At 43.7% G+C, this 22,937-nt stretch overlaps 1 protein-coding gene across 9 annotated transcripts in view; it reads left to right on the top strand.

Annotated features, from left to right (window-relative positions):
• Nucleotides 1-22,937, top strand: part of LOC135526520 (LIM and calponin homology domains-containing protein 1-like) — a 146,015-nt gene that overhangs the window by 103,171 nt on the left and 19,907 nt on the right. For 4 of the 9 annotated variants that reach the window (XM_064954968.1, XM_064954974.1, XM_064954969.1 and 1 more), the window contains exons 8-17: nucleotides 1,867-2,158; nucleotides 16,143-16,181; nucleotides 17,756-17,882; nucleotides 18,025-18,185; nucleotides 18,435-18,921; nucleotides 19,929-20,264; nucleotides 21,694-21,805; nucleotides 22,099-22,229; nucleotides 22,513-22,618; nucleotides 22,849-22,929. In XM_064954968.1, the coding sequence (XP_064811040.1) occupies nucleotides 1,867-2,158; nucleotides 16,143-16,181; nucleotides 17,756-17,882; nucleotides 18,025-18,185; nucleotides 18,435-18,921; nucleotides 19,929-20,264; nucleotides 21,694-21,805; nucleotides 22,099-22,229; nucleotides 22,513-22,618; nucleotides 22,849-22,929 (1,872 nt within the window). Of the gene's footprint in view, nucleotides 1-1,866; nucleotides 2,159-5,658; nucleotides 5,962-14,485; nucleotides 14,912-16,142; nucleotides 16,182-17,755; nucleotides 17,883-18,024; nucleotides 18,186-18,434; nucleotides 18,922-19,928; nucleotides 20,265-21,693; nucleotides 21,806-22,098; nucleotides 22,230-22,512; nucleotides 22,619-22,848; nucleotides 22,930-22,937 lie in introns of all 9 variants that reach the window. The other 5 variants (XM_064954971.1, XM_064954970.1, XM_064954975.1 and 2 more) reach the window with 3 other exon arrangements.

The following is a 22,937-nucleotide window of genomic DNA, read 5'->3' as shown; positions in this document are numbered from 1 at the left end:
TTTTAATTTAGTCTCCAAAAGAAATGTGATAATGGCAGCCCTCTTTTGTCAGGGGTTATGTAAATCAATGCACACTGTGGATAAATAGACATCTTTGTGTTACTAGCAAGAGGCCACTTCTGTACTCTCTTCCCTATTCTAGTCTTTACTCTTCTCTATTCCTCTTCTATTCATCCCTGTTAACAGTAGTCCACATGTTTACATTTTAGTAATTTAGTAGATGCTCTTATTCAGCAAAATTTACAGGAGCAATTGGAGTTAAGTGCCTGGCTCAAGGGCACATCAACATATTTTTCACCTAGTAGGCTCTGGGATTTGAACAAGCAACCTTTCAGTTACTGGCCCAACATTCTTAACCGCTATGCTACCTGCCATTTACCGTGAACATGTGGTTTACTGTTGACAGGAGACCACATGTTGACAGGAGACCACATGTTGACAGGAGACCACATGTTGACAGGAGACCACATGTTGACAGGAGACCACATGTTGACAGGAGACCACATGTTGACAGGAGACCACATGTTGACAGGGGACCACATGTTGACAGGGGACCACATGTTGACAGGGGACCACAGGTTGACAGGGGACCACAGGTTGACAGGGGACCACATGTTGACAGGGGACCACATGTTGACAGGGGACCACATGTTGACAGGGGACCACATGTTGACAGGAGACCACATGTTGACAGGAGACCACATGTTGACAGGAGACCACATGTTGACAGGAGACCACATGTTGACAGGAGACCACATGTTGACAGGGGACCACATGTTGACAGGGGACCACAGGTTGACAGGGGACCACAGGTTGACAGGGGACCACAGGTTGACAGGGGACCACAGGTTGACAGGGGACCACAGGTTGACAGGGGACCACATGTTGACAGGGGACCACAGGTTGACAGGGGACCACAGGTTGACAGGGGACCACAGGTTGACAGGGGACCACAGGTTGACAGGGGACCACAGGTCAGTTGGTATGGGCTGCATGCATGAGTGGCACCTACTTATGGTTCCTGTTGAAGGGTTAAACCCCTCCACTTTACAACCTACGGTCAATTTGAAGCAGAAGTACCTTAAGGCCTCTATGGTCTTCATCCGTCAAAAAGTGAATGTTTGCTTCCCAAAAGGCATCCTCTGGGCTCTGGTCAAAAGTAGTGCACTTTTAAGGGGAAATAGGGTGCCATTTGGGAAGCATAAATCTCTAAGTGGAGAAGGGGGGACCTTAAAGGATGAATTTATGTGGCGGAGTAGGGGTAGACCTTAAGCGATGAGGTTCTGCACAACCAAATGTTACTATTTTGGGTTAAGTTGATGGTTGACAAGAGCAATCAAACAGTATCTACCTTCGCCCATAATAAGTATAATGTACAGTTTGTTTAAGAAAGCCTAGAAAGGTGCATAGGTGGTAAAAGAGACTTCACTGGCAGACTGCTAAGTCACATGATCATCTAGGCCAGGTACTGGGGGACTCCTGAATGTACTGGTGTTCTTTTAAACTGACTCTTGTGGTTTATTTCCATTTTAACGGTCTATGGCTATATCAGACACAGAGCTCATAAAGGCACAATCTAGAATGTTTTCTGCTGTTCAATGGTCTATTTAATTGATACTGGGGTGTTTCTAGCTTACTTCTAGACTAATCTCAGTAACGTCTATCCAAGTTGAGAGGTCAGTGGTTGGATAGCATCATTAAAATGAAAACCAATGAAGAAAGTGGTCCTTTTAGACCAGGATTGGGAAACGCTGATGTCTAATTTTAAAAACCTAAGCAGTTATTTCTCTCTCGGTGGGTGGGGCAACGTTTCATGGGGGTACTGTGGTGGTTTAAGTCAGTCTCTCCCTCTTTTGTACCCACCAGGCCGTGGCAGCGACTCCGAGTCCGACGCCGGACCCCACGGGGGCAGGAAGCTGCCAGACGTGCGCAAGGATGACATGCTGGCTCGGCGGACCTCGGTGAGCGAGCCCCGCGTGATGGTGCCCTTCAATCAGTACCTGCCCAACAAGAGCAACGCCAGTGGCTACGTGCCCACACCGCTGCGCAGGAAAAGGGGTGACCACGAGAGCCGGGAGGAGGGCAGTGGAGGGGGTGGAGGCAGCCGCAAGAGCTGGAGTACCGCCACTTCGCCCATAGGAGGCGATATACCCTTCAGGTGAGCATTGGTGATGTAATAAAAGTGATAAATAGATTGGAACAGAGCCTACTACCACTACTAAGTGGAATGCTAGTATGGATATTCGATCGTAGCCATGGTGTAATTTGGTAAATGTATTGGCACTCTTTTCTCCAGGAAAACGTGATATTTTTAACTCATATGTATGTCACTTGCTACACTTTGACAGACCAGTTCAGACAGACCCAAGCCAATAGATAGTGGGAGGTGTTTCAATAGCAGTAGGAGACCAGCACCATATATGCTAATATTGTATTTGTCATATATTGAAAAAGTACCTCTCATACGCTATTGTTCAAAATGATAACTGTTCTCCAAAATACTCATCACCACTCGATTCGTTCCTGAGATGATTATCTGGATGAGGCCCATATTGAGATGATTAGCTTTATTTACACAGCAAGAGAGGAGGTTGGTGCACACACCTTAGCAGCTCGTTAGCCTAGTGTTATTTTTCAGCTACAGATAAAACGAGCCTAATGGGCCATCAATCTAAACATTAGCCAAAATGCTAATGATTCGTTCTGTTATTAGCATTGAGACAAAAGAAACTCTGAGCCCTTATTCTTTCTTTTCTAGAAGTGTCGGCATGTGGTGATGGACTGCTTCTCTCCCTAACACCGATATGTTGTTTCTTCCACCAGACCTGACACAGCACTTCGAAAACCGCTACCTTCAGCCAATTTTCCTTCATATTGTAATTTCCCCAACGCACAAAGGAGACTGGGAATGTCTTGTCTGATGTGGAACATGCATGTTTAAAGAGATTTTACTGTACTTTGGTATACTATTTAGCCAGTAGTTCTGAGAGTAGGTGTCATGAGCCAAAAATTGTCTTTAAAAATTACCTAATGTAGCACGCAATTTTCCAGATATGCAGACGTGCACCACGTCATTGCTCGCTCTCTCCCTCTGCTGTGGGTGCGTCGTGTGTATTGATAGCTGTATTTCTTATGGCGAGAGGCTGAAGCTCATTGGTTGCGCTTAAATTGCTAGGGGGCTGGCCCACATGGGATAGAATGTGGCATCCAGAAAAACAGTTGCGTTCAAACTAGGGATTCTGTGGATAATTAAGGTAAAACAGTAATTCTGCTCATAGATTATTAGTGTATGAACCACACATTGACACATCCAGCTCAAAGCGTGAGGTTTAAAAAATACTTAGTAGTCACCAAAGTTCTGGAGCATGTCTTTAAGAATAGGAAAAACATATATTTTTTTAGTACTGTTGTGGCATGAACGGAGGATCTGATATAGACCAAATGTGTGTTTGATTGACCAAGGCCGAAGCACTCAGAGAAAAGCCAGCAACAGGCAAGACGTTTGCTATGCAGACACAGATAGGTGACTCTTAAAATGTGTGAGCCACTTTGGCTACTATATGACCCTGTTGAGTGTTGTTAGAAACCGATATCAAAACAGCGTATTGAGGTTTTCATGAAACTAAAATATGGCTTGTTTCACTCATCTTGTAATATTTCAGTAGATGGCTGAAATCTGGTGTGTGCGCTTACGAGCATGTGTGTGAGGCTGCTTGCATGTGTGCACACAGAGTACATGCATACATACTGTACAAACACATGCATACATGAACTCAGCAAAAAAAGAAAGACCCTGTCTTTCAAAGATAATTCGTAAAAATCCAAATAACTTCAAAGATCTTCATTGTAAAGAGTTTTAACACTGTTTCCCATGTTTATGGTTCATTGAACAAGCAACTAATGAACATGCACCTGTGGAACGGTCATTAAGACACTAACAGCTTACAGACTGTAGGCAATTAAGGTCACAGTTATGAAAACTTAGGACACTACAGAGGCCTTTCTACTGACTCTGTAAAACACCAGAAGAAACACCAGAAGAAAGATGCCCAGTGTCCCTGCTCATCTGCGTGAACATGCCATAGGCATACTACAAGGAGGCATTGCAGATGTGGCCAGGGCAATAAATTGCAATGTCCATACTGTGAGACGCCTAAGACAGTGCTACAGGGAGACAGCACAGACAGCTGATCGTCCTCGCAGTGGCAGACCACGTGTAACAACATCTGCACATGATTGGTACATCCGAACATCACACCTGCAGGACAGCTACAGGATGGCAACAACAACTGCCCGAGTTACACCAGGAACGCACAATCCCTCCATCAATGACCCTCCAGCATGACAATACCACCAGCCATACTGCCTGTTCTGTGTGATTTCCTGCAAGACTGGAAAGTCAGTGTTCTGTCATGGCCAGCGAAGAGCTCAAATCTCAATCCCATTGAGCATGTCTGGGGACCTGTTGGATCGGAGGTTGAGGGCTAGGGCCATTCCCCCCAGACATGTCCGGGAACTTGTCAGACATGTCCGGGTACTTTGGTGGAAGAGTGGGGTAATGTCTCACAGCAAGAACTGGCAAATCTGGTGCAGTCCATGAGGAGGAGATACGCTGGTGGCCACACCAGATACTGACTGTTACTTTTGCCCCCCCCCTTTATTCAGGGACACATTATTCAATTTCTGTTAGTCACATGTCTGTGGAACTTGTTCAGTTTATGTCTGTTGTTGAATCTTGTTATGTCCATACAAATATTTACACATTTAAGTTTGCTTAAAATAAACGCAGTTGACAGTGAGAGGACGTTTCTTTTTTGCTGAGTTTACATGCATACATATGAGTGTGTTTGTTTACACGAGACGTCACCTACTAAATCGGGCCTTTGCTCCAACAGTACATCTGACCTTGTTGACATGGCATGGTTTGACTTTAAGCTTATTAGTTTAAACCAGACTTTAGATGTAACACCTACACACCACTCTCACACGATGACGAATACAGGCTTCGCAATACGCAGGCTTCGCAATAGTGTTGGAAGGTTGACTTGCTTCCAGCTGGATTCATTCAGCAAACATCGTATTTCCTCTACGTGTGTGTCTCAATGCAAGGTTGTAATTGGAAAGAGTTAAACCTGTAAGTGGAAGTCAACAAGGAGTAAGTGTGAGCAGAGCAAGCAAGTGTGTCTCTGTGTTTACATGTGGTGTGCAATTGTAGATCCTAAGGTCATGCTAACCCTATCTGAGTAAATGTATGAGGACGTGTGCATGTGTCAGTGCATTTCTACACCTGTGCGCTTGAATGAGATCATGAGATTGGCTTGAGCTTTTCACAGAGGTCATCGGGTCCCTGACCGACCAATACCAAACAGCACATTATTCTTCATTCAGCTTGTTCTGCTTTTCAGTGACTCTTCATTCAAATGTTTTGATTTTTATTACATCATTATAATGTGTGATCTGTTAATTTTCTATTTTTCCTTCCACATGTTTCCATTTGTGTGTTGCTTTTTGGTACTCCCATTGTCATTATGCATATGATCACATTATCACTGTGTTTTGTGGTAATGCTTGCATGTTTCACATGCCTTGTTGCTTTGATTGTGCTACACTGTGTTATCGTTGCATGTTGGTGTTGTGATTGCCGCTTGTGTGTAACAGTCCAACCGAACTCCCCAACCTAGACGTACCCCCAGTTATAGCTCCTATTGAGCCCCCGTCCCCCGAGCTCCAAGCCCAACCCCTTCCCCAACCACAGAATCAGTCAGAAGAACAATACAGGGGTGAGGAAGAAATGGAGGAGAGAAAAGAGGAGGAAGGGAGGTTGACTCCGGCATGCCCGTGGAGACAGGAGTGGAAGGAGGAGTATGAGCTTCACTCCTACACCCCCCCTCAGCGCTCACAGACCCCCACACTCAACCACAGGGAGACTGCTATACACCTGACTGTGACTGCTGAGCAAAGGTGCCAATCACTGTGTGCCCTAACTCCTAAAGCTAAAACAACAACCCCTTACCAAAACAATCCCCAGATGAAACTTTCCCTTAGTCTCTATTGTCTTATCAAGCCACAGTTCCAATGACTCTAACTTAATTAACCCTCTTTAGGATATCCCTGTAAAATATATTGAACCAATTTGATTTACTTATATTGTTTTGGTGATGATACCTTCAAACACACCCATGCAGATACTTCTAAAGACAACTACTTACACAAACTCTGGGAGATTCAGTGAACCATTTCATAAGAGCGTAACTTTTCCTGTTATTTTCCGACAAGGACATGACTGATGCTTATTTGGGGCCGTAGTGAGTTGAATTTGGATCCACCCTATGAATAGGTCTGCTTTCTCTGGCCTCTATCTGAAGACCTGGCTTGTCACTATGTTGGCTGACTAAACACACTAAAGATGAAATAGGACTTGTGTACAGGGCATGTTCAAAGCCTGTGTCCTAAATGGCACACTATTCCTGATATAGTCCACTGTGGGCCCTGGTCAAAAGTAGGGGCACTATATAGGTAATACGGTGCCATTTAGGACATACCCAAGAGTTATTCTGGGGAGGTCCGAGGAACATTCCAAACATAAGCTGTGCTGTGGCCTAGTGTTTTTGTTGGCGCTGGACACAGCTGCCCTCTTTCGCTGCATGTGAAAACCAAGCTCAGAAGTTTGGGGTTTTGGTGTTTGCCAGGAGTCTGCAATGTATGTTCTTTTTATTTCTGATGAGTCGCTCTATGTGTTCCTGGCAGTTGTTCTGACATCCATCCTGTAGCACCTTCTTATGGCCTTCGCCTGTTAGTTGTTTGGCTACTGTTGATTACAGTTACATTCTAGTCATTTAACATACGCTCTTATCCAGAACGACTGTCGGTGCTTTCAACTAAAATCAAATCAAATGTTATTAGTCACATGCGCTGAATGCAACAGCCTTACAGTGAAATGCATACTTATGACCCTCTAACCAGCAATGCAGTTTAAAAAAACCCAGATAAGAATAAGAAATAGAAGTAGCAATTAATTTAAGAGCAGCAGTAAAGTAACAATAGCGAGAATATACAGGGGGGGTACCGGTACAGAGTCGATGTGCGGGGGGCCCCGGTTAGTTGAGATAATATGGACATGTAGGTAGAGTTATTAAATTGACTATGCATAGATGATAACTACAGGGTAGCAGCGGTGTAAAAGAGGGGGGGGGGGTAATGCAAATAGTCTGGGTAGCCATTTGATTAGGTGTTAATGAGTCTAATGGCTTGGGGGTAGAAGCTGTTTAGAAGCCTCTTGGACAAAGACTTGGTGCTCCGGTACCGCTTGCCGTGTGGTAGCAGAGAGAACAGTCTGTAACGAGGGTGGCAGGATTCATTGACAATTTTTAGGGCCTTCCTCTGACACCACCTGGTATAGAGGTCCTGGATGGCAGGGAGCTTGGCCCCAGTGATGCACTGGGCCATTTGCACTACCGTCTGTAGTGCCTTGCGGTCGGAGGCCGAGCAGTTGCCATATCAGGCAGTGTTGCAACCAGTTGGGATGCTCTCGATGGTGCAGTTGTAGAACCTTTTGAGGATCTGAGGACCAATGCCAAATCTTTTCAGTCTCATGAGGGGGAATAGGTTCTGTTGTTCCCTCTTCACGACTGTCTTGGTGTGCTTGGACCATGTTAGTTTGTTGGCAATGTGGACACAATGGAACTCTCAACCTGCTCCACTGCAGCCCTGTCGATGAGAATGGGGGGCGTGGTCGGTCCTCTTTTTCCTGTAGTCCACAATCATCTCCGTTGTCTTGATCACATTGACGGAGAGGTTGTTGTCCTGGCACTACATGGTACAGGAGGGGACTGAGCACGCACCCCTGAGGGGCCCCTTTTTTGAGGATCAGCGTGGTGGATGTGTTGTTACCTACCCTTACCACTTGGGGGTGGCCCGTCAGGAAGTCCAGGATCCAGTTTCAGAGGGAGGTGTTTAGTCCCAGGGTCCTTAGCTTATTGATAAGCTTTGAGGGCACTATGGTGTTGAACGCTGAGCTGTAGTCAATGAATAGCATTCTCACATAGGTGTTCCTTTTGTCTAGGTGGGAAAGGACAGTGTGGAGTGCAATAGAAATTGCATCTTTCGATCTGTTGGGTCGGTATGCAAATTGGAGTGGGTCTAGGGTTTCTGGGATAATGGTGTTGATGTGAGCCATGACCAGCCTTTCAAAGCACTTCATGGCTACAGACGTGAGTGCTACGGGTCGGTAGTCATTTAGGCAGGTTACCTTAATGATCTTGGACACAGGGACTATGGTGGTCTGCTTAAAACATGTTGGTATTACAGACTCGGACAGGAAGAGGTTGAATATGTCAGTGAAGACACTTGCCAGTTGGTCAGCGCAGGCTCGCAGTGCACGTCCTGGTAATCCGTCTGGCCCTGCGGCCTTGTAAATGTTGACTTGTTTAAAAGTTTTACTCATATCGGCTGCTGTGATCACAGTCTTCCGGAACAGCTGGTGCTCTCATGCATGTTTCAGTGCCATTTGCCTCTCGAAGCGAGCCTAGAAGTAGTTCAGCTTGTCTGGTAGGCTTGTGTCACTGGACAGCTCTCGGCTGTGCTTACCTTTGTTGTCTGTAATGGTTTGCAAGCACGGCCACATCCGACGAGCATCAGAGCCGGTGTAGTATTATTCGATCTTAGTCCTGTATTGACGCTTTGCCTGTTTAGTGGGTCATCGAAGTGCATAGTTGGATTTCTCATTAGCTTCCGGGTTAGAGTTCCGCTCCTTGAAAGAGGCAGCTTTAGCTCAGTGCGGATGTTGCCTGTAATCTATGGCTTCTGGTTGGAGGTGTGTACGTACGGTCACTGTGGGGACGACTGCATCGATGCACTTATTGATGAAGCCAATGACTGATGTGGAGCACTCTTCAATGCCATCGGAGTAATCTCGGAACATATTCCTGTCTGTGCTAGCAAAACAGTCCTGTAGCTTAGCATCTTAACCACATTTTTATTGATCTAGTCACTGGTGCTTCTTGCTTAAATCTTTGCTTGTAAGCAGGAATCTGAACGATAGTATTATGGCCAGATTTGCCAAATAGAGGGTGACAGAGCTTTGTATGCGTCTTTGTGTGTGGCGTAAAGGTGGTCCAGAGTTTTTTTTTAGTTTTTTTTTTGTTGTTGCACATTTAACATGCTGATAGAAATTTGGTAAACCAGATTTAAGTTTCCCTGCATTCAAGTCCCCGGCTACTAGATGCTTTAATCTTACGCGTAGGTCATTTATATTATTCTCAAAAGATTGCACGTTTGCTAGCAGAATGGAAGGAAGTGGGGGCTTATTCGATCGCCTACGAATTCTCAGAAGGCAGCCCACCCTTTGGCCCCTTTTTCTCCACCTTCTCTTTTCTGCAAATCACAGGGATCTGGGTCTGTTTCCCAGTATATCGGTCACGTCGGGCTCATCAGACTCGTTAATGGGGAAAAAGGACTCTGTCAGTCCGTGGTGAGTAATTGCAGTCCTGATGTCCAAAAGTTATTTTCGGTCATAAGAGGACGGTAGTGGCAACATTATGTAAAAAAAAACAAGTTACAAGAAAGCGCTAATAAACAAACAAAAACACACAATCGTTTGGGGACACATAACATCTTTCTTCTTCTTCGGCACCATTATTGTAAAATAGGTCATAGGTAAAACAACCACCAATATGCATTACAAGAGGCTATTTGAGATGCGCAAACTCAAATGGAATTAATTTGTTCCCTTGTTTCTGGATAGATGGGTGTTACAGTGGGGCAAAAAAGTATTTGGTCAGCCACCAATTGTGCATGTTCTCCCACTTAAAAAGATGAGAGGCCTGTAATTTTCATCATAGGTACACTTCAACTATGACAGACAAAATGAGAAAAAAAATCCAGAAAATCATAATATAGGATTTTTAATGAATTTATTAGCAAATTATGGTGGAAAATAAGTATTTGGTCAATAACAAAAGTTTATCTCAATACTTCGTTATATATCCTTTGTGGGCAATGACAGAGGTCAAACGTTTTCTGTAAGTCTTCACAAGGTTTTCACACACTGTTGCTGGTATTTTGGCCCATTCCTCCATGCAGATCTCCTCTAGAGCAGTGATGTTGCTGGGCAACACGGACTTTCATACGAAGCCACTCCTCCATTGCCCGGGCGGTGTGTTTGGGATCATTGTCATACTGAAAGACCCAGCTACGTTTCATCTTCAATGCCCTTGCTGATGGAAGGAGGTTTTCACTCAAAATCTCACGATACATGGCCCCATTCATTCCTTCCTTTACACGGATCAGTCGTCCTGGTCCCTTTGCAGAAAAACAGCTCCAAAGCATGATGTTTCCACCCCCATGCTTCACAGTATGTATGGTTTTCCTTGGATCCTCCAAACACGACGAGTTTAGTATTTACCAAAAAGTTATATTTTGGTTTCATCCATTCTTCTTCTGGATCGTTCAAATTCTCTCTAGCAAACTTCAGATGGGCCTGGACATGTACTGGCTTAAGCAGGGGGACACGTCTGGCACTGCATGATTTGAGTCCCTGGCGGCATAGTGTGTTACTGATGGTAGGCTTTGTTACTTTGGTCCCAGTTCTCTGCAGGTCATTCACTAGGTCCCTCCGTGTGGTTCTGGGATTTTTGCTCACCGTTCTTGTGATCATTTTGACCCCACGGGGTGAGATCTTGCGTGGAGACCCAGATCGAAGGAAATTATCAGTGGTCTTGTATGTCTTCCATTTCCTAATATTTGCTCCCACAGTTGCTTTCTTCAAACCAAGCTGCTTACCTATTGCAGATTCAGTCTTCCCAGCCTGGTACAGGTCTACAATTTTGTTTCTGGTGTCCTTTGACAGCTCTTTGGTCTTGGCCATAGTGGAGTTTGGAGTGTGACTGTTTGAGGTTGTGGACAGGTATATTTTATACTGATAACAAGTTCAAACAGGTGCCATTAATACAGGTAACGAGTGGAGGACAGAGGAGCCTCTAGCAAACTATATATAAAACTAAACTTAAACAAGAAGTTACAGGTCTGTGAGAGCCAGAAATCTTGCTTGTTTGTAGGTGACCAAATACTTATTTTCCACCATAATTTGCAAATAAATGTATTAAAAATCCTACAATGTGATTTTCTGCATTTTTTTCCCTCATTTTGTCTGTCATAGTTGAAGTGTACCTATGATGAAAATTACAGGCCTCATCTTTTTAAATGGGAGAACTTGCACAATTGGAGGCTGACTGAATACTTTTTTGCCCCACTGTATCTCCTTTCGACAGAGATTGACCTAATGAAGAGTGTTTTTCTGATTTGATCACCTAGGCAACATGGTGCTATTGGCAGAGTCAATATTCACATAATAAGAAGGAATTCCCCTCGACCGCCCCCAAGAAATGGGGAACACAAAAAAAATCCCAATGTAAAAGAGCCAACTTGGTCAACATAAATAACAAAACATGCCAAAAATCTGATGTGGTGTTCAATGTATATGTAACCAGGTCAAAATCCCTGACATGCAGTTCACAATACTCCCACGTAGGGAAATGGAGCCTGCGATAAGAGCCCTGTGTCTTCAGGCTATTCACCGTAGGAGAGTGGGAAATGTGGGGACCCGGTGTCCAAGTAGACTACATGTAGCTATGTGTGTGGAAAACATTTAATCAGAGGTAAGACATTTTAACTTGTTTAGTACAGTCCATTTGCACCCACTTACTACTTGTAGCTGTAGTCTGTTTGTAGTCACGTGGCTGCTAGCACCGTCATGAAAAGGGGCATGAGGGAAGCCCTACAATATAGTTGCCGACCATATTTTTCAGTGATATCTGTTATTGGCTCTTTGATTTGTTGCTAGAAGTTGCTAGATTACCTTTTGTGGTTGCTGCAACGACGTCCCCGATGTGGCGTTTTTTTTGGTCCCCTTTCCCGCCAGATCCCCATCTCCTGGTGCTTCTCTACCTGTGTGTGCGTCGTTGCTGTGGCTTCTGTTAGTTGTTTGCAGCAGAATTCAGTGGGAAAAATTGCTAAATGCAATTAAAACCATAGAAACCCTCGTTGTCAAAATTCCCCAAAGGCAGCCTGAAAAATAGTTGAATTTGTCGCTAGAATCTTTTACCAATAAAAGTCGTTGAAGGGCTGAAAACTCGCTAGATATAGCGACAAAGTCGCTAAGTTGGCAATACTGAGCTCGGGACAAGGCAATGTTTAAAAGTAGACATGTTGTACAGTTCCTAAATGTTTTGACTAAAAAAAGCAGATGACAAGAAAATTGCAGTTAAATGTTTTTGCTGTGAGTCAATGGGGTAACCACAGGTTGTTTCCCCCAGAGCTGGGCAGGGCTGCTACGATCTATCTAATACCGAATGGGTCTATGGCACTGGTTGGAGATAATCAGCAAGTCACTATGCTGCCTTTGGATATTGGAAACACGTTGGTTGTTCAAGCACACACACATTTGATATAGACGCAGCTTTGCAAGCACACACCAAATACTTGCCATTGTCTAGCTAGCCTACTCATACTGTGTTACAGTATTTGACAACCCACCCTCAGGAAGTAGGAAATGAGGGGTCCTACCACCCCTGACTAGGGCTGGGATATGGCGTACCCTTCTCATTGCCGGAAAAGATGTACGCATTCTCAATGGCACACATTATATATATTTTTCAATGACCGAAGACATGTCCACATTTTCAATGGTAACGGTGTGATAATGAAAATGACTGGTAGAATGTAAGGCCTAGTATAATGAGTGGGGAGAAAAGTCATTTTTAGTAAGTTGAACCATGTATTGAACATTTTTATTAAGAGTGGTGCTATTTAAGTTAACTGCGCCTATGTTTCAAGCGAATAATAAAATAAAATAAATCCCCGGGGGAGGGCTTTACCAAAGCAGACTAGCGAGAGCTATCGTGGGTTTTCTCCCAATACAATCTTTGAGTCACTAGTGTTTTGTCTGCTTTTCTTCACAAATCTACCTTCCAGCTGTACTAATGTGAGTTTTTATAATAGGATATTGTGTTTGGGTATGATTCTGCATCTGTGTTTGAAATGGTTCCACAACCCTTATGAACAAACCCATTCGAGTCTATGCCAATGTCTTTATATTACGATTATTACAGGATGGGCACGGTTATCTAATATCTGATATCTGAATGGATGTTATTATTCGATTACTTGAGTGAGTTCATTTTTGGATCACTTTTTTGTTCAGCCTATTTTAATGCTTTTTTTATGAATTAAATTAGATAATCCTTGTGATATTGATACCTGCAAGGATATACCATGTCATTTGAGATACTTAATAAAACAAACTATTTAATATAGTTTTTAGTGGTGTATTCAGCCCTCCAGGCTGCCCTGACATCGGTATGCTATTTTCTCCACTTCAAATAGAAATTACAAGCGTGCACCGAACAGAGTTTCCAAAAGACCTGAAACCGATCAATGTATGACACTCACCAGAAAACCTTTTTGTAACAGAATCAATTATATTATGGCGAAAATCAGACTTCTCTATTACTGTTGGGTGGTTCCACCTCAAAAAGAACAAGGAAGTGTTTTGACACTGACAATCTCAGATTGTTCTGAAAGAATTTGATAGAAACAAGTAAAATAAGCATTTGTGGAACATAATTCCTTAGAGATTAAATTATATTTAAAAAAAATAAGCTAATTTGTTGTGCCCAAATGGGCCATTTTAATTCATAAGATTCAGATAATATTCAATAAATATAGTACCAAATAATTTCTAACAATGAGTAAGACATCAGGAATCCAAAGATTTGAATTGGCAAGTCACCCACAGACCCCCCCACACCTCACGTCAATCTCACCCCAAAAACAAGTATATAGTATCAGTTCTCTGTCTCAAGTAAGAAGCTGTGGATCGGAGTATTGTTACTTCATCCTATGTAATGTATTCTCAGTTCATTTGTTTTTTCCCCCCCTGTTCAGAGAAACTAGTAATTTAAGTTTTTAGGTTTATGTCACATCCATCATCCTGATATCACCAGATTTTAACCGCTAGATGTTACTGTTCCTACTATTAGGTGGACAAAGTTTGAAGAATGTGTGGTCCAAATTGGATGTTGGGTACTATAATTATTGTATGAATCCTTTAAAAATATTTATGGTCAATTTGGGTGCAATTAATTAGCTTAAGTTCTCTGCGAAAATGATATTTCCACAAAATAAAGTTGCTGAATGATCTGTTTCTAACTACAGAAACCATTTCAGAACAATGGTAGGTGTCATGGCTTGATGAAATAACATGGAACGACCCTGTTGCTTTTTGCCAAAAACTACTGGAGAAAGCAGCCTTCCGCTGTTTACCTCTGCCATGTGCATTTGCGTAATTATGATTGGTCAAGAGACAGTTGAAATAAAACATTTAAAAACATCTGGATATCCTAATTTTGTTTTATGTTATTTCAATAGTGAAATAATGTCAAATGCCCTATGACCTTGGTCAATGCTAACCAAACCACTCTCTCAGCAGTAGCCCCGTCCGCTCATGCTCCGAGGAACTTTACCGTCCGTCATCCCTGACAACCAGCCCCATGACTACCTCCATCATCGTGACGAGCCCCCTTAGCCCCAGGGCCAGCCTGGACACAACCAGGAAGTTCCCTCCCATGATTTACAGGGAGAAAGCAGGGCAAAAGAAGGTGGGGCTGTCCATATCCCTAGCGACAGACACGGGGAGGAATGACGACGTATGGGCTCGCCGTGCCCTTACCTCGCCAAAACACGGCGGCACAACTGGTCCAAACCAGTTCCTGCCTGTTCCTTCAGCCGGGGCAACCACCACGCTGACCATCACCTGCCAGGGTCGCATGGACAAGTCGGAGGTTGAAGGTCGCGAGGGCAACAAACCGGCGGTGGGGAAATGTCCATCTTGGCTTGATGACGACCTCCCGCCAATGTGAGCTTGTCGTTCATTGACTAGGATTCAGAGACCGATACAAAATGCTCAGTTGGCTAAGGGAGGAGCATCACACCATAACAGCCACAACATATTGGGTTTCTCCCAGCCTACACAGATCAGATACAGAGAACTACATTACCTGTCATCCTTCAGTAGATGTTTAGAAATCCTGCTTCATACGCATGTGGCCATGACCTCGAGCAGTGATGCACACCTCTGGATGGCAAACATGAAGAATGCATGACCTTTCTCTATTTATACTTTATATATTTTATTTGTTCATTCGGGTTTGTATGTTTTTGCGCATGTGAAGAAATGACAGTGACCTTTTAAGTAACCTTGCATGGTGACCTCTGAAATTTGACCATTTCCAATACACACTGGTTACAGCAACTACCTCAATCATATTTACATTGTATTACTTTCTTAGCTCTGTCCAAGGAGTGTTGCTATTTAATAATTGCCCGTAAAACAATTTATATGCTGTCCGTTTCATAAGACCGCTCGTCACTGCGTCTCTCCGTCTTGTGGCCAGTCTTAACAGGACCACAAGACACACTTTAACTCGCATCCTTCCCAACGTCAGAAAGGCAAAAAGCCCTCTGTGGCCTGGAACTTAAACACAAACCCGGTTAACCCAAACCTCCAAATTGCGTATTGTTCTGGCGAAAGACGAAGAACCCCATCTTTGAAGATGCATTGTGTGCAGGCTAATAAAATATGCATGCTTTTTAATGCTAGTTTTATTTTAGACTGCATCATGAGATCATTTCCATCTGCGCCATACAATATTCTGTAGAGGCCTATATTAGTGCAGTGAATTCAGTGTTGTTTTTCTCCCCAAGTGCTGAGCTGGCTGTGTTCTTGTTTAGAGTGCCACCTTGTGTTCAAATGGACACTGTTTTTATCAATCTGTAGATCTAGCCAGAACAACTTTACTGTAAACCCATCGTTCTGATATTTAAGACAGTAATTGCTCATTTTGTAATAATACTGAACCTATAGTAAGTATCTCATTAAACTTTCTTGATTGTTTACAAAGAGCTCATTCTGTTGTCAACGGTAACCCATAGAGTAAACCTACAGGTGTTTTCAACACGCCCCCTATATTCCTTATCACACATTCTCATATCTGTATGTATTGCGTTGTGTGTCCAGATCTGTATGTGTTGTAGTTGTGTTTGTTCATTAGTGTTTGTGCTCTTTCTCCATGTCTCTGCTTTCGTAGATTCAGTCACAGAGCTGCTAGTGTATCAGATGACCCAGAGTAAGTGGTTCTTTGTTACCCATCGGCAGCACATCCCTGCTAAACCACACCTGCAAAGTATCCCATCAAGTATGCCAGCTTCTAGACATGTCTATCTGTAAGGAGCTGATGGGTGTAACTCTGGAATATCGGACTTTTAACCATGTTACACCCATCCTATTCATTTTTATTTGTCAGAAGTTGGGAGGGACTAGCGGTTGACTTCAAATTAAGATGCTTGTGTTTGTAACCAGCTTCTGTCATCTGCATGTCTCACACTCACTCTCAAAAACAAACGCTGGAACTCTAGATGTGCGCATGAATCCTAACTGCAAGGGTGCACCCGAAAATGTCAGTGAGCTACTTATCCAGCCTCACCGAGTTGGTGTCTCTTATAGTCTTCGAGGGTCTACTGTGGAATAGGATGAACCTAGATTACTCTCCTGTCTTGTGGACAGCTCATAGTCTCGTAAACCCCAAACCCTAAACAACAGCAGTGACTAGGGTCTGATTTCAATGACAGAGTCTTTTGGCAACTTCGATAAGGGGGGAAGAAATTGTTCTGGGGTGGGTCCTCTTCAGACAGACAACTCTTTTTATTTTATTTTATCAGGAGGCAGACATGCCTGAATGAAGATTCAAAACCAAAGTTTGCATGCAAAACCTTGCAGTGGCTTTACATTAACATTGACATTTTAGTAATTTAGCAGTCGCTCTGGATAAGAGCACCTTACATTAGTGCATACATTATTCTTTTTGGGGTGGGGGGCACCATGGGATTTATTTTTGATACTCTTTAAAGAGGTAGTGTTTCAGACATTTTCCGATGGTTAGTTTTAGTGAAGCTAGTTGATGTTAATTAGCCACTTGCGAAATGCACTCATTAAAAATAACCTCTGTGATCTCCATCTTGCTAGATACTATTTAGTATTTTATTCAAGCGGATAAGATGGTGACGTAGACAGACACTTAGTTCTTCTATGACAAACTCATGTTCTATTACATGCAGACGCTGTGAAGCCAGAACATTTTGAAAATTGTGGGAGACTAGAGAGCTCACCATATGATGCATGTCACATACACTCACAAACAAGTATATGTACCAGCACTGTACAAGGTATGAGGATCTCACTGTGGTTCTCAAAACAAAACCTGGATCAAATGTATAACTGATGCTCTGTGCTGTTGTACAGATAGGCTACTGTATATATGACCTTTTGATAGCATGTTGCTTTACATGTTGTTATAATCTGCCTTTAATTATTAACGTTATCGCTGCTGCCTTCTGTTTTGCATGATTCTACACAGTATAATACAAACTAATATATACAGAAGAGTAATATCCAATAATATGTGTGGTATTGTCAGAATCATGGTGAGTTCCTTTTTGGGTTTGAGAAGGTGTATCTGACCATCGACTCGGTTTAACCTTTCCTAGCTGAACTTTCATCACTACGGCAACTCCAAACATTACTCCATCTTATGTGCCTTTAAAATAAAACTATTTCTGTCTATACCTTATACATTACTTTTCTCCCAGTGAATCTCTCTATAACTCCTTCCATATCCTTGTCTTCTCCTTTTTTTCCCCTCAGGAGTGTGAGTATGATTGACATGCGTTGTGAGGAGGACGCCATCTTGCCACACCACAGCCAGGTGCGTCACGAGCTCATGCACAACCAGTACAACATGATGAAGGAGGAAGAGGACCACTGGCAGGATGTAAGCACTCTCTCACACACGCACATGCTAATACACTTTTATACACACATTTACACTTACTCACACTTTATCATACAGTTGCGCACACACACCTACACATTCAAGCATTCATACAGTCACACATCTACTGTCGGTCTGTTAGGACCTAGCCCGGTGGAAGAGTCGCAGGAGAAGCGTCTCCCAGGACCTGATTAAGAAGGAGGAAGAGAGGAAGATGATGGAGAAGCTGATGACGGGTGAGGGGGGGGCCATCTCTCAGAGGAGGAAGAGCATCAAAACCTACCGGGAGATTGTTGAGGAGAAGTACGTCACAAGGAAATCCTCCATTTTAGATTGAATCCTGATTTCCATATTGTTGGTTGTCTCCATGTGCAGTATAGGCCTTTACCTACTCTCTTCTCTCATAGCCTGTGGTTTATCTCATCCTGGCCTCGACCTATTTTATAATTGCATCAGGGGATCATAGCATGTTTCAACAATGATGCTTTTGTCAGTGTGTAGCCAGTCACATGGCCCCTGTTTTATCTTGTCCTCCCGTCTCTCCTCCCCTAGGGAGCGTCGTGAGAACGACCTCCGCGAGGCCTACCGGTTGGCCCGCACCCCTGAGGAGGCAGCGTTGGTCCTCCACCGCTACGCCCAGCGCTTCACCATCAGTGAAGCGGTGTTGGAGCGCCTGCAACTGCCCAAACTGCTGGACAGGAGCATCTCTGAGGATCCCACCGCTACCACCAACACACGTCTCACCCTCACCCCCACTTCCTGTTCTCCCACCCCCACCTCCCCGGAAGAAGATACAAATGGCCCCCTGAAGTACCTGAGGCAGCAGTCGCTCCCGGCACCCAAGTTTACCGCTACTGTTGAGGCCCAGGTGGTGGGGTTCCCTCAGGGTTTGTCTCATCGCCCCCAGATTCGGTCGCGCAAGCCTGAACCAAACCCCTCGATCCGGGCCGTCTCACCCAAGTCTGTGCCTTTGCTGATGCCCAAGCCTTACAATCAACCCAAGGGCATGCAGATGCCGGTGGGTCCCAGGCCAGGCAAGGTGAGGCACAAAATGCCAGCTAATGGCAAGGGTTTTATCAGTGTTATCACTAGTGTATTTTACTGTAACATTGTGTTTGAACAAAGGTTTAAATTACCAGGGGGGCCGTGGGCTTGTTCACCACTCATCCCTCAAAGTAATTTGAATGTTTTGTTCAGCCTAGTCTTCCAAGGGCACACAAATGTATTGTGTAAATGGAACCCTGATCTTGGCATTTAAATTAGAATAGAAGACAGAAACCATGGAGATTAGGTGTCATGTTTTCAGACAAAAAGACAGAAAGCCCTTTTCCTTCTTCCCTGAAGTCTGTTGCAACATCTCAATTCAACATAACAGGATGTTCATTTTCATCCTCAGAGCCATTTGCCAAATGGGCCTATTCCAAAGGAAGATAACATGCTTTGGGGTTATTATGGGAACAAACCGGGACTTCTTTCACTTCTGTGTCTGGAATCTCTTATTTGGAGCTGAGGGGAGCCTGAATGGGGGGCTCTGTTCCGTATTGACTTAAGCAGTTGACAAGTAGTCCCTCTCAATGTGAAGTGGGTCTCTGGGCAGACAGAGAGGACCACACAGACTGAGGGGGCGATTCTGGGTAGTGAGTCCCCCTTCATTCAACAACCCCCCTATGTGTCTGGAGTACTCTGTGCTCCTCACACATGCATTACAGCCTTTCATTCAGTCCCAGCATGTTATCGGGCTAGCTGAATAGCTTATAGGCCAGAGTTACATGAATGAGTTACGGTTTTATTTTCAACATGGGGCAACTTCCGGTCTGGGTGGTCTGGAGTAGAACTGTGTGGTCATAATGCAGTCGTTGCTGTGGAATTTGGGAGAGTTCACCCCAGTTGACTGTTCTTGTATTGCTGTCTGAAGGATATTTTTGGCGTGGATACAGTATCTCTAAAATTGTTTTAAGTGTTGGATTTTGACATTGAAATGCATCTTTGTAGTATGTATACATGTGTGTGTTCTCTAAGCCTTCAGTCTCTAACCTGTGTACTCAGGTGGACGGCTTGCTGCGAGTGAACGGCGACATGGGAAACGATGAGGCCACCACTCCAGAGAGCGAGGGAAGGACCTCCCCTCTACGGTTCTACCCCTCCCCTGCCACACCTACAGCCTCCTCTGATGGTTCTGACACACACCCACTTGAGGCCACTCCCCCACCCACACACAGCCCCTCCCCCAGGGCAAGCCCATTACCAGCCATGCCAGCTGTGGCACAGTGTGGCACAGGTACTGCAGTGACATCATCTTCAATGCCAGGAGAAAGTGATGCCCAGAAGAAGGATAATGCACAGGAGTCTACCCTGCCTAGCCGGCCCACCTCACTGCCCTCGGTGAGCACTCAATACATGCAGCCAGCCGGCTTTGTTTCTGTGGAAAAAAACATACGTTATCTAAAAGGTCTGAAAAGACTTGGAACAATGTCAATTATGGCTTGCATCTTGACAAACTGTCAATGGTGTAAAGTACTTCAGTAAAAATACTTGAAAGTACTACTTAAACCTCTTAAGGATCCGCCCCCTTTTTTGGGGTCTAGAATGACATACCCAAATCCAACTGCCTGTAGCAAGGATATGCAAACTTTGAAGTTTGTTTAAATGTTAAATTAATGTAGGTGAATATAACACATTAGATCTGGTAAAAGATAATACAAAGAAAAAAACATGAATTTAAAAAAAATGATTGTACAATCTTTAAAATGCCAGAGAAAGGCCATAATGTATTATTCTAGCTGAGGCACAATTGAGATTGTGTAGGTGCAACATTTTAGACTGATCCAATGAACCTTTGAATTTCTGTTGAAACTGTTGTATCAAGACTGCCCAAATGTGCCTAATTGGTTTATTAATACATTTTCAAGTTCATAACTGTGCACACTCTTCAAACAATAGCATGATATGATTTCCTGTAATAGCTACTGTAAATTGGACAGTGCAGTTAGGTTAACAAGAATTTAAGCTTTCTGCCAATATCAGATATGTCTATGTCCTGGGAAATTATCGTGATACTTACAACCTCATGCAATCACATTAGTCTAAGTTAGCTCAACTGTCCACGGGGGACCCAGCAATCCTGTCGTTTTTTGGGGGTATCTGTACTTTACTTTGCTATTTATATTTTTGGCAACTTTTACTTCACTACATTCCTAAAGAAAAGTATGTACTTTTTACTCCATACATTTTCCCTGACACCCAAAAGTACTCATGACATTTTGAATGCTTAGCAGGACAGGAAAATGGTCTAATTCACACACTTATCAAGAGAACATCCCTGGTCATCTCTACTGCCTCTGACCTGGCGGACTTACTAAACACATGCTTCGTGTGTAAATGATATGAGAGTATTGAAGCATGCCCCTGGCTATCTGTAGATTAATAAAACAAGAAAATGGTGCTGTCTAGTTTGCTTAATATAAGGAATTTGAAATGATTTATACTTTAACTTTTGATACGTAAGTATATTTTAGCAATTAAACTTACTTTTGATACTTAAGTATATTTAAATCCAAATACTTTTAGACTTTCTCAAGCAGGATTTTACTAGTTGACTTTCACTTTTACTCAAGTCATTTTCTATCAAGATATCTTTTACTCAAGTATGACAATTGTGTGCTTTTTCCACCACTGCAAACTGCTGACTGAAAGCCTACATACAGTCCATAGATAGGATAAAGCAACATTGTGTCAGAAAGGTCATGACTTCAACAAAAGGAAGGAGGAGGATGCATAATCAGACTATTTCTTCCTGTGGGTGTCCCTACAGGAGCTGCAGAGCCCAGAGTGTCTTGTGGAGGCGGGAGGCAGGTCTGCTGCAGGCCCACTGGGGGAGGAGCCCAACACAACAGAGACTGCAGTACAGCCCTCTCCAGCTACAGGTCTGTTCCTATGTGTTACCAAGGAGACTAACTGCTGCTACTCTGACACCTAGTGGTGGCCATTTATATTGTTTCTATAACCCATCAAATCTTTTTGCTATTCGATGTGCATTCTAGTCATTTATTACTCATTGTCTGATTAGCAAATGAACACTTTAAGCTGTTAAACAAATTATTTAACTTGGTCTTCCTGTGGTTAAAGTCACATTAGGACCCACTGTCTGGGCTTACCGTAGACCCTGATGTAGAGCCTTGCTCTGATTCATCTAGACATGTGTCCTTCTGGTTTTCAGAGTCACAACAAGCTCCCAAAGAACAAACAGAAGTGTGTATGAATGCCACAGCGACTAGACAGAACACCACTGTCCTCCGTCCAGTCCTATCAGAGCACGCCACACAACAAGCTCAACCAATGACCGCACCGGTGAGATCACCTGCCAACCAATCAATGGCCCCCAATGCTGCGAATAGTCCATCATTTGTACGCTGCTCTACCTCAAGCAGAAGCCGTACCCAGGAGTGTTCAGCACCATAGAACTTTCAGATAGAAATGTAGGACAGACCTGATTCTATACTGTGTAGAATAGGATATCACAAACTCTATAAATTAAATTTCTCTCTGCTAAGTTCTAACTATAAATATTTTTGAAGAATCCTCTGGTCATGTTTTGATCATTGTGTTTCTGACTTTTCTGGGATGATCTTAGGTCAGTGAGCCCAGCCTGGAGGCGTCTCAGAGAGCAGATGAAGTTGCTACCTTGGCTGATCCAGGACCTGTCAGAAACAAATCACCGTGTGAAGCTCCCACAACAGGTAATCAAAATTTGTTTTCAGAACAGAATTGACCTCAAACTGCCTTTTTGACAAAAGTCTTTATTTCCCGCAGCCCTCTCAGCTATCACACACACAACACTTTGTTTTTCTTTGCGTCTCCAACTGGCACTCTGTATGTTTGCTTGTGAACTCTCGATCTATCCCCTCCTTTTCTCCTCCTCACCCCCTTAACCTCCCTCCTTCCTCCCCTCTCCTTGCTTGTGCTGTAGAGCTGGCTAACAGTGCCAGTTATCCACCAGCAACCGACAACCCTAGGTTAGGCCTACGTTGGGAGTTCTTCACCACGCCAGGTAAACTG

Source organism: Oncorhynchus masou, chromosome 32 (assembly GCF_036934945.1).
Source record: "Oncorhynchus masou masou isolate Uvic2021 chromosome 32, UVic_Omas_1.1, whole genome shotgun sequence".
Lineage (NCBI taxonomy): Eukaryota > Metazoa > Chordata > Actinopteri > Salmoniformes > Salmonidae > Oncorhynchus > Oncorhynchus masou.
The sequence above is the reverse complement of the archived record's forward strand: the minus strand, read 5'-3'. Positions and strand labels throughout refer to the sequence as shown.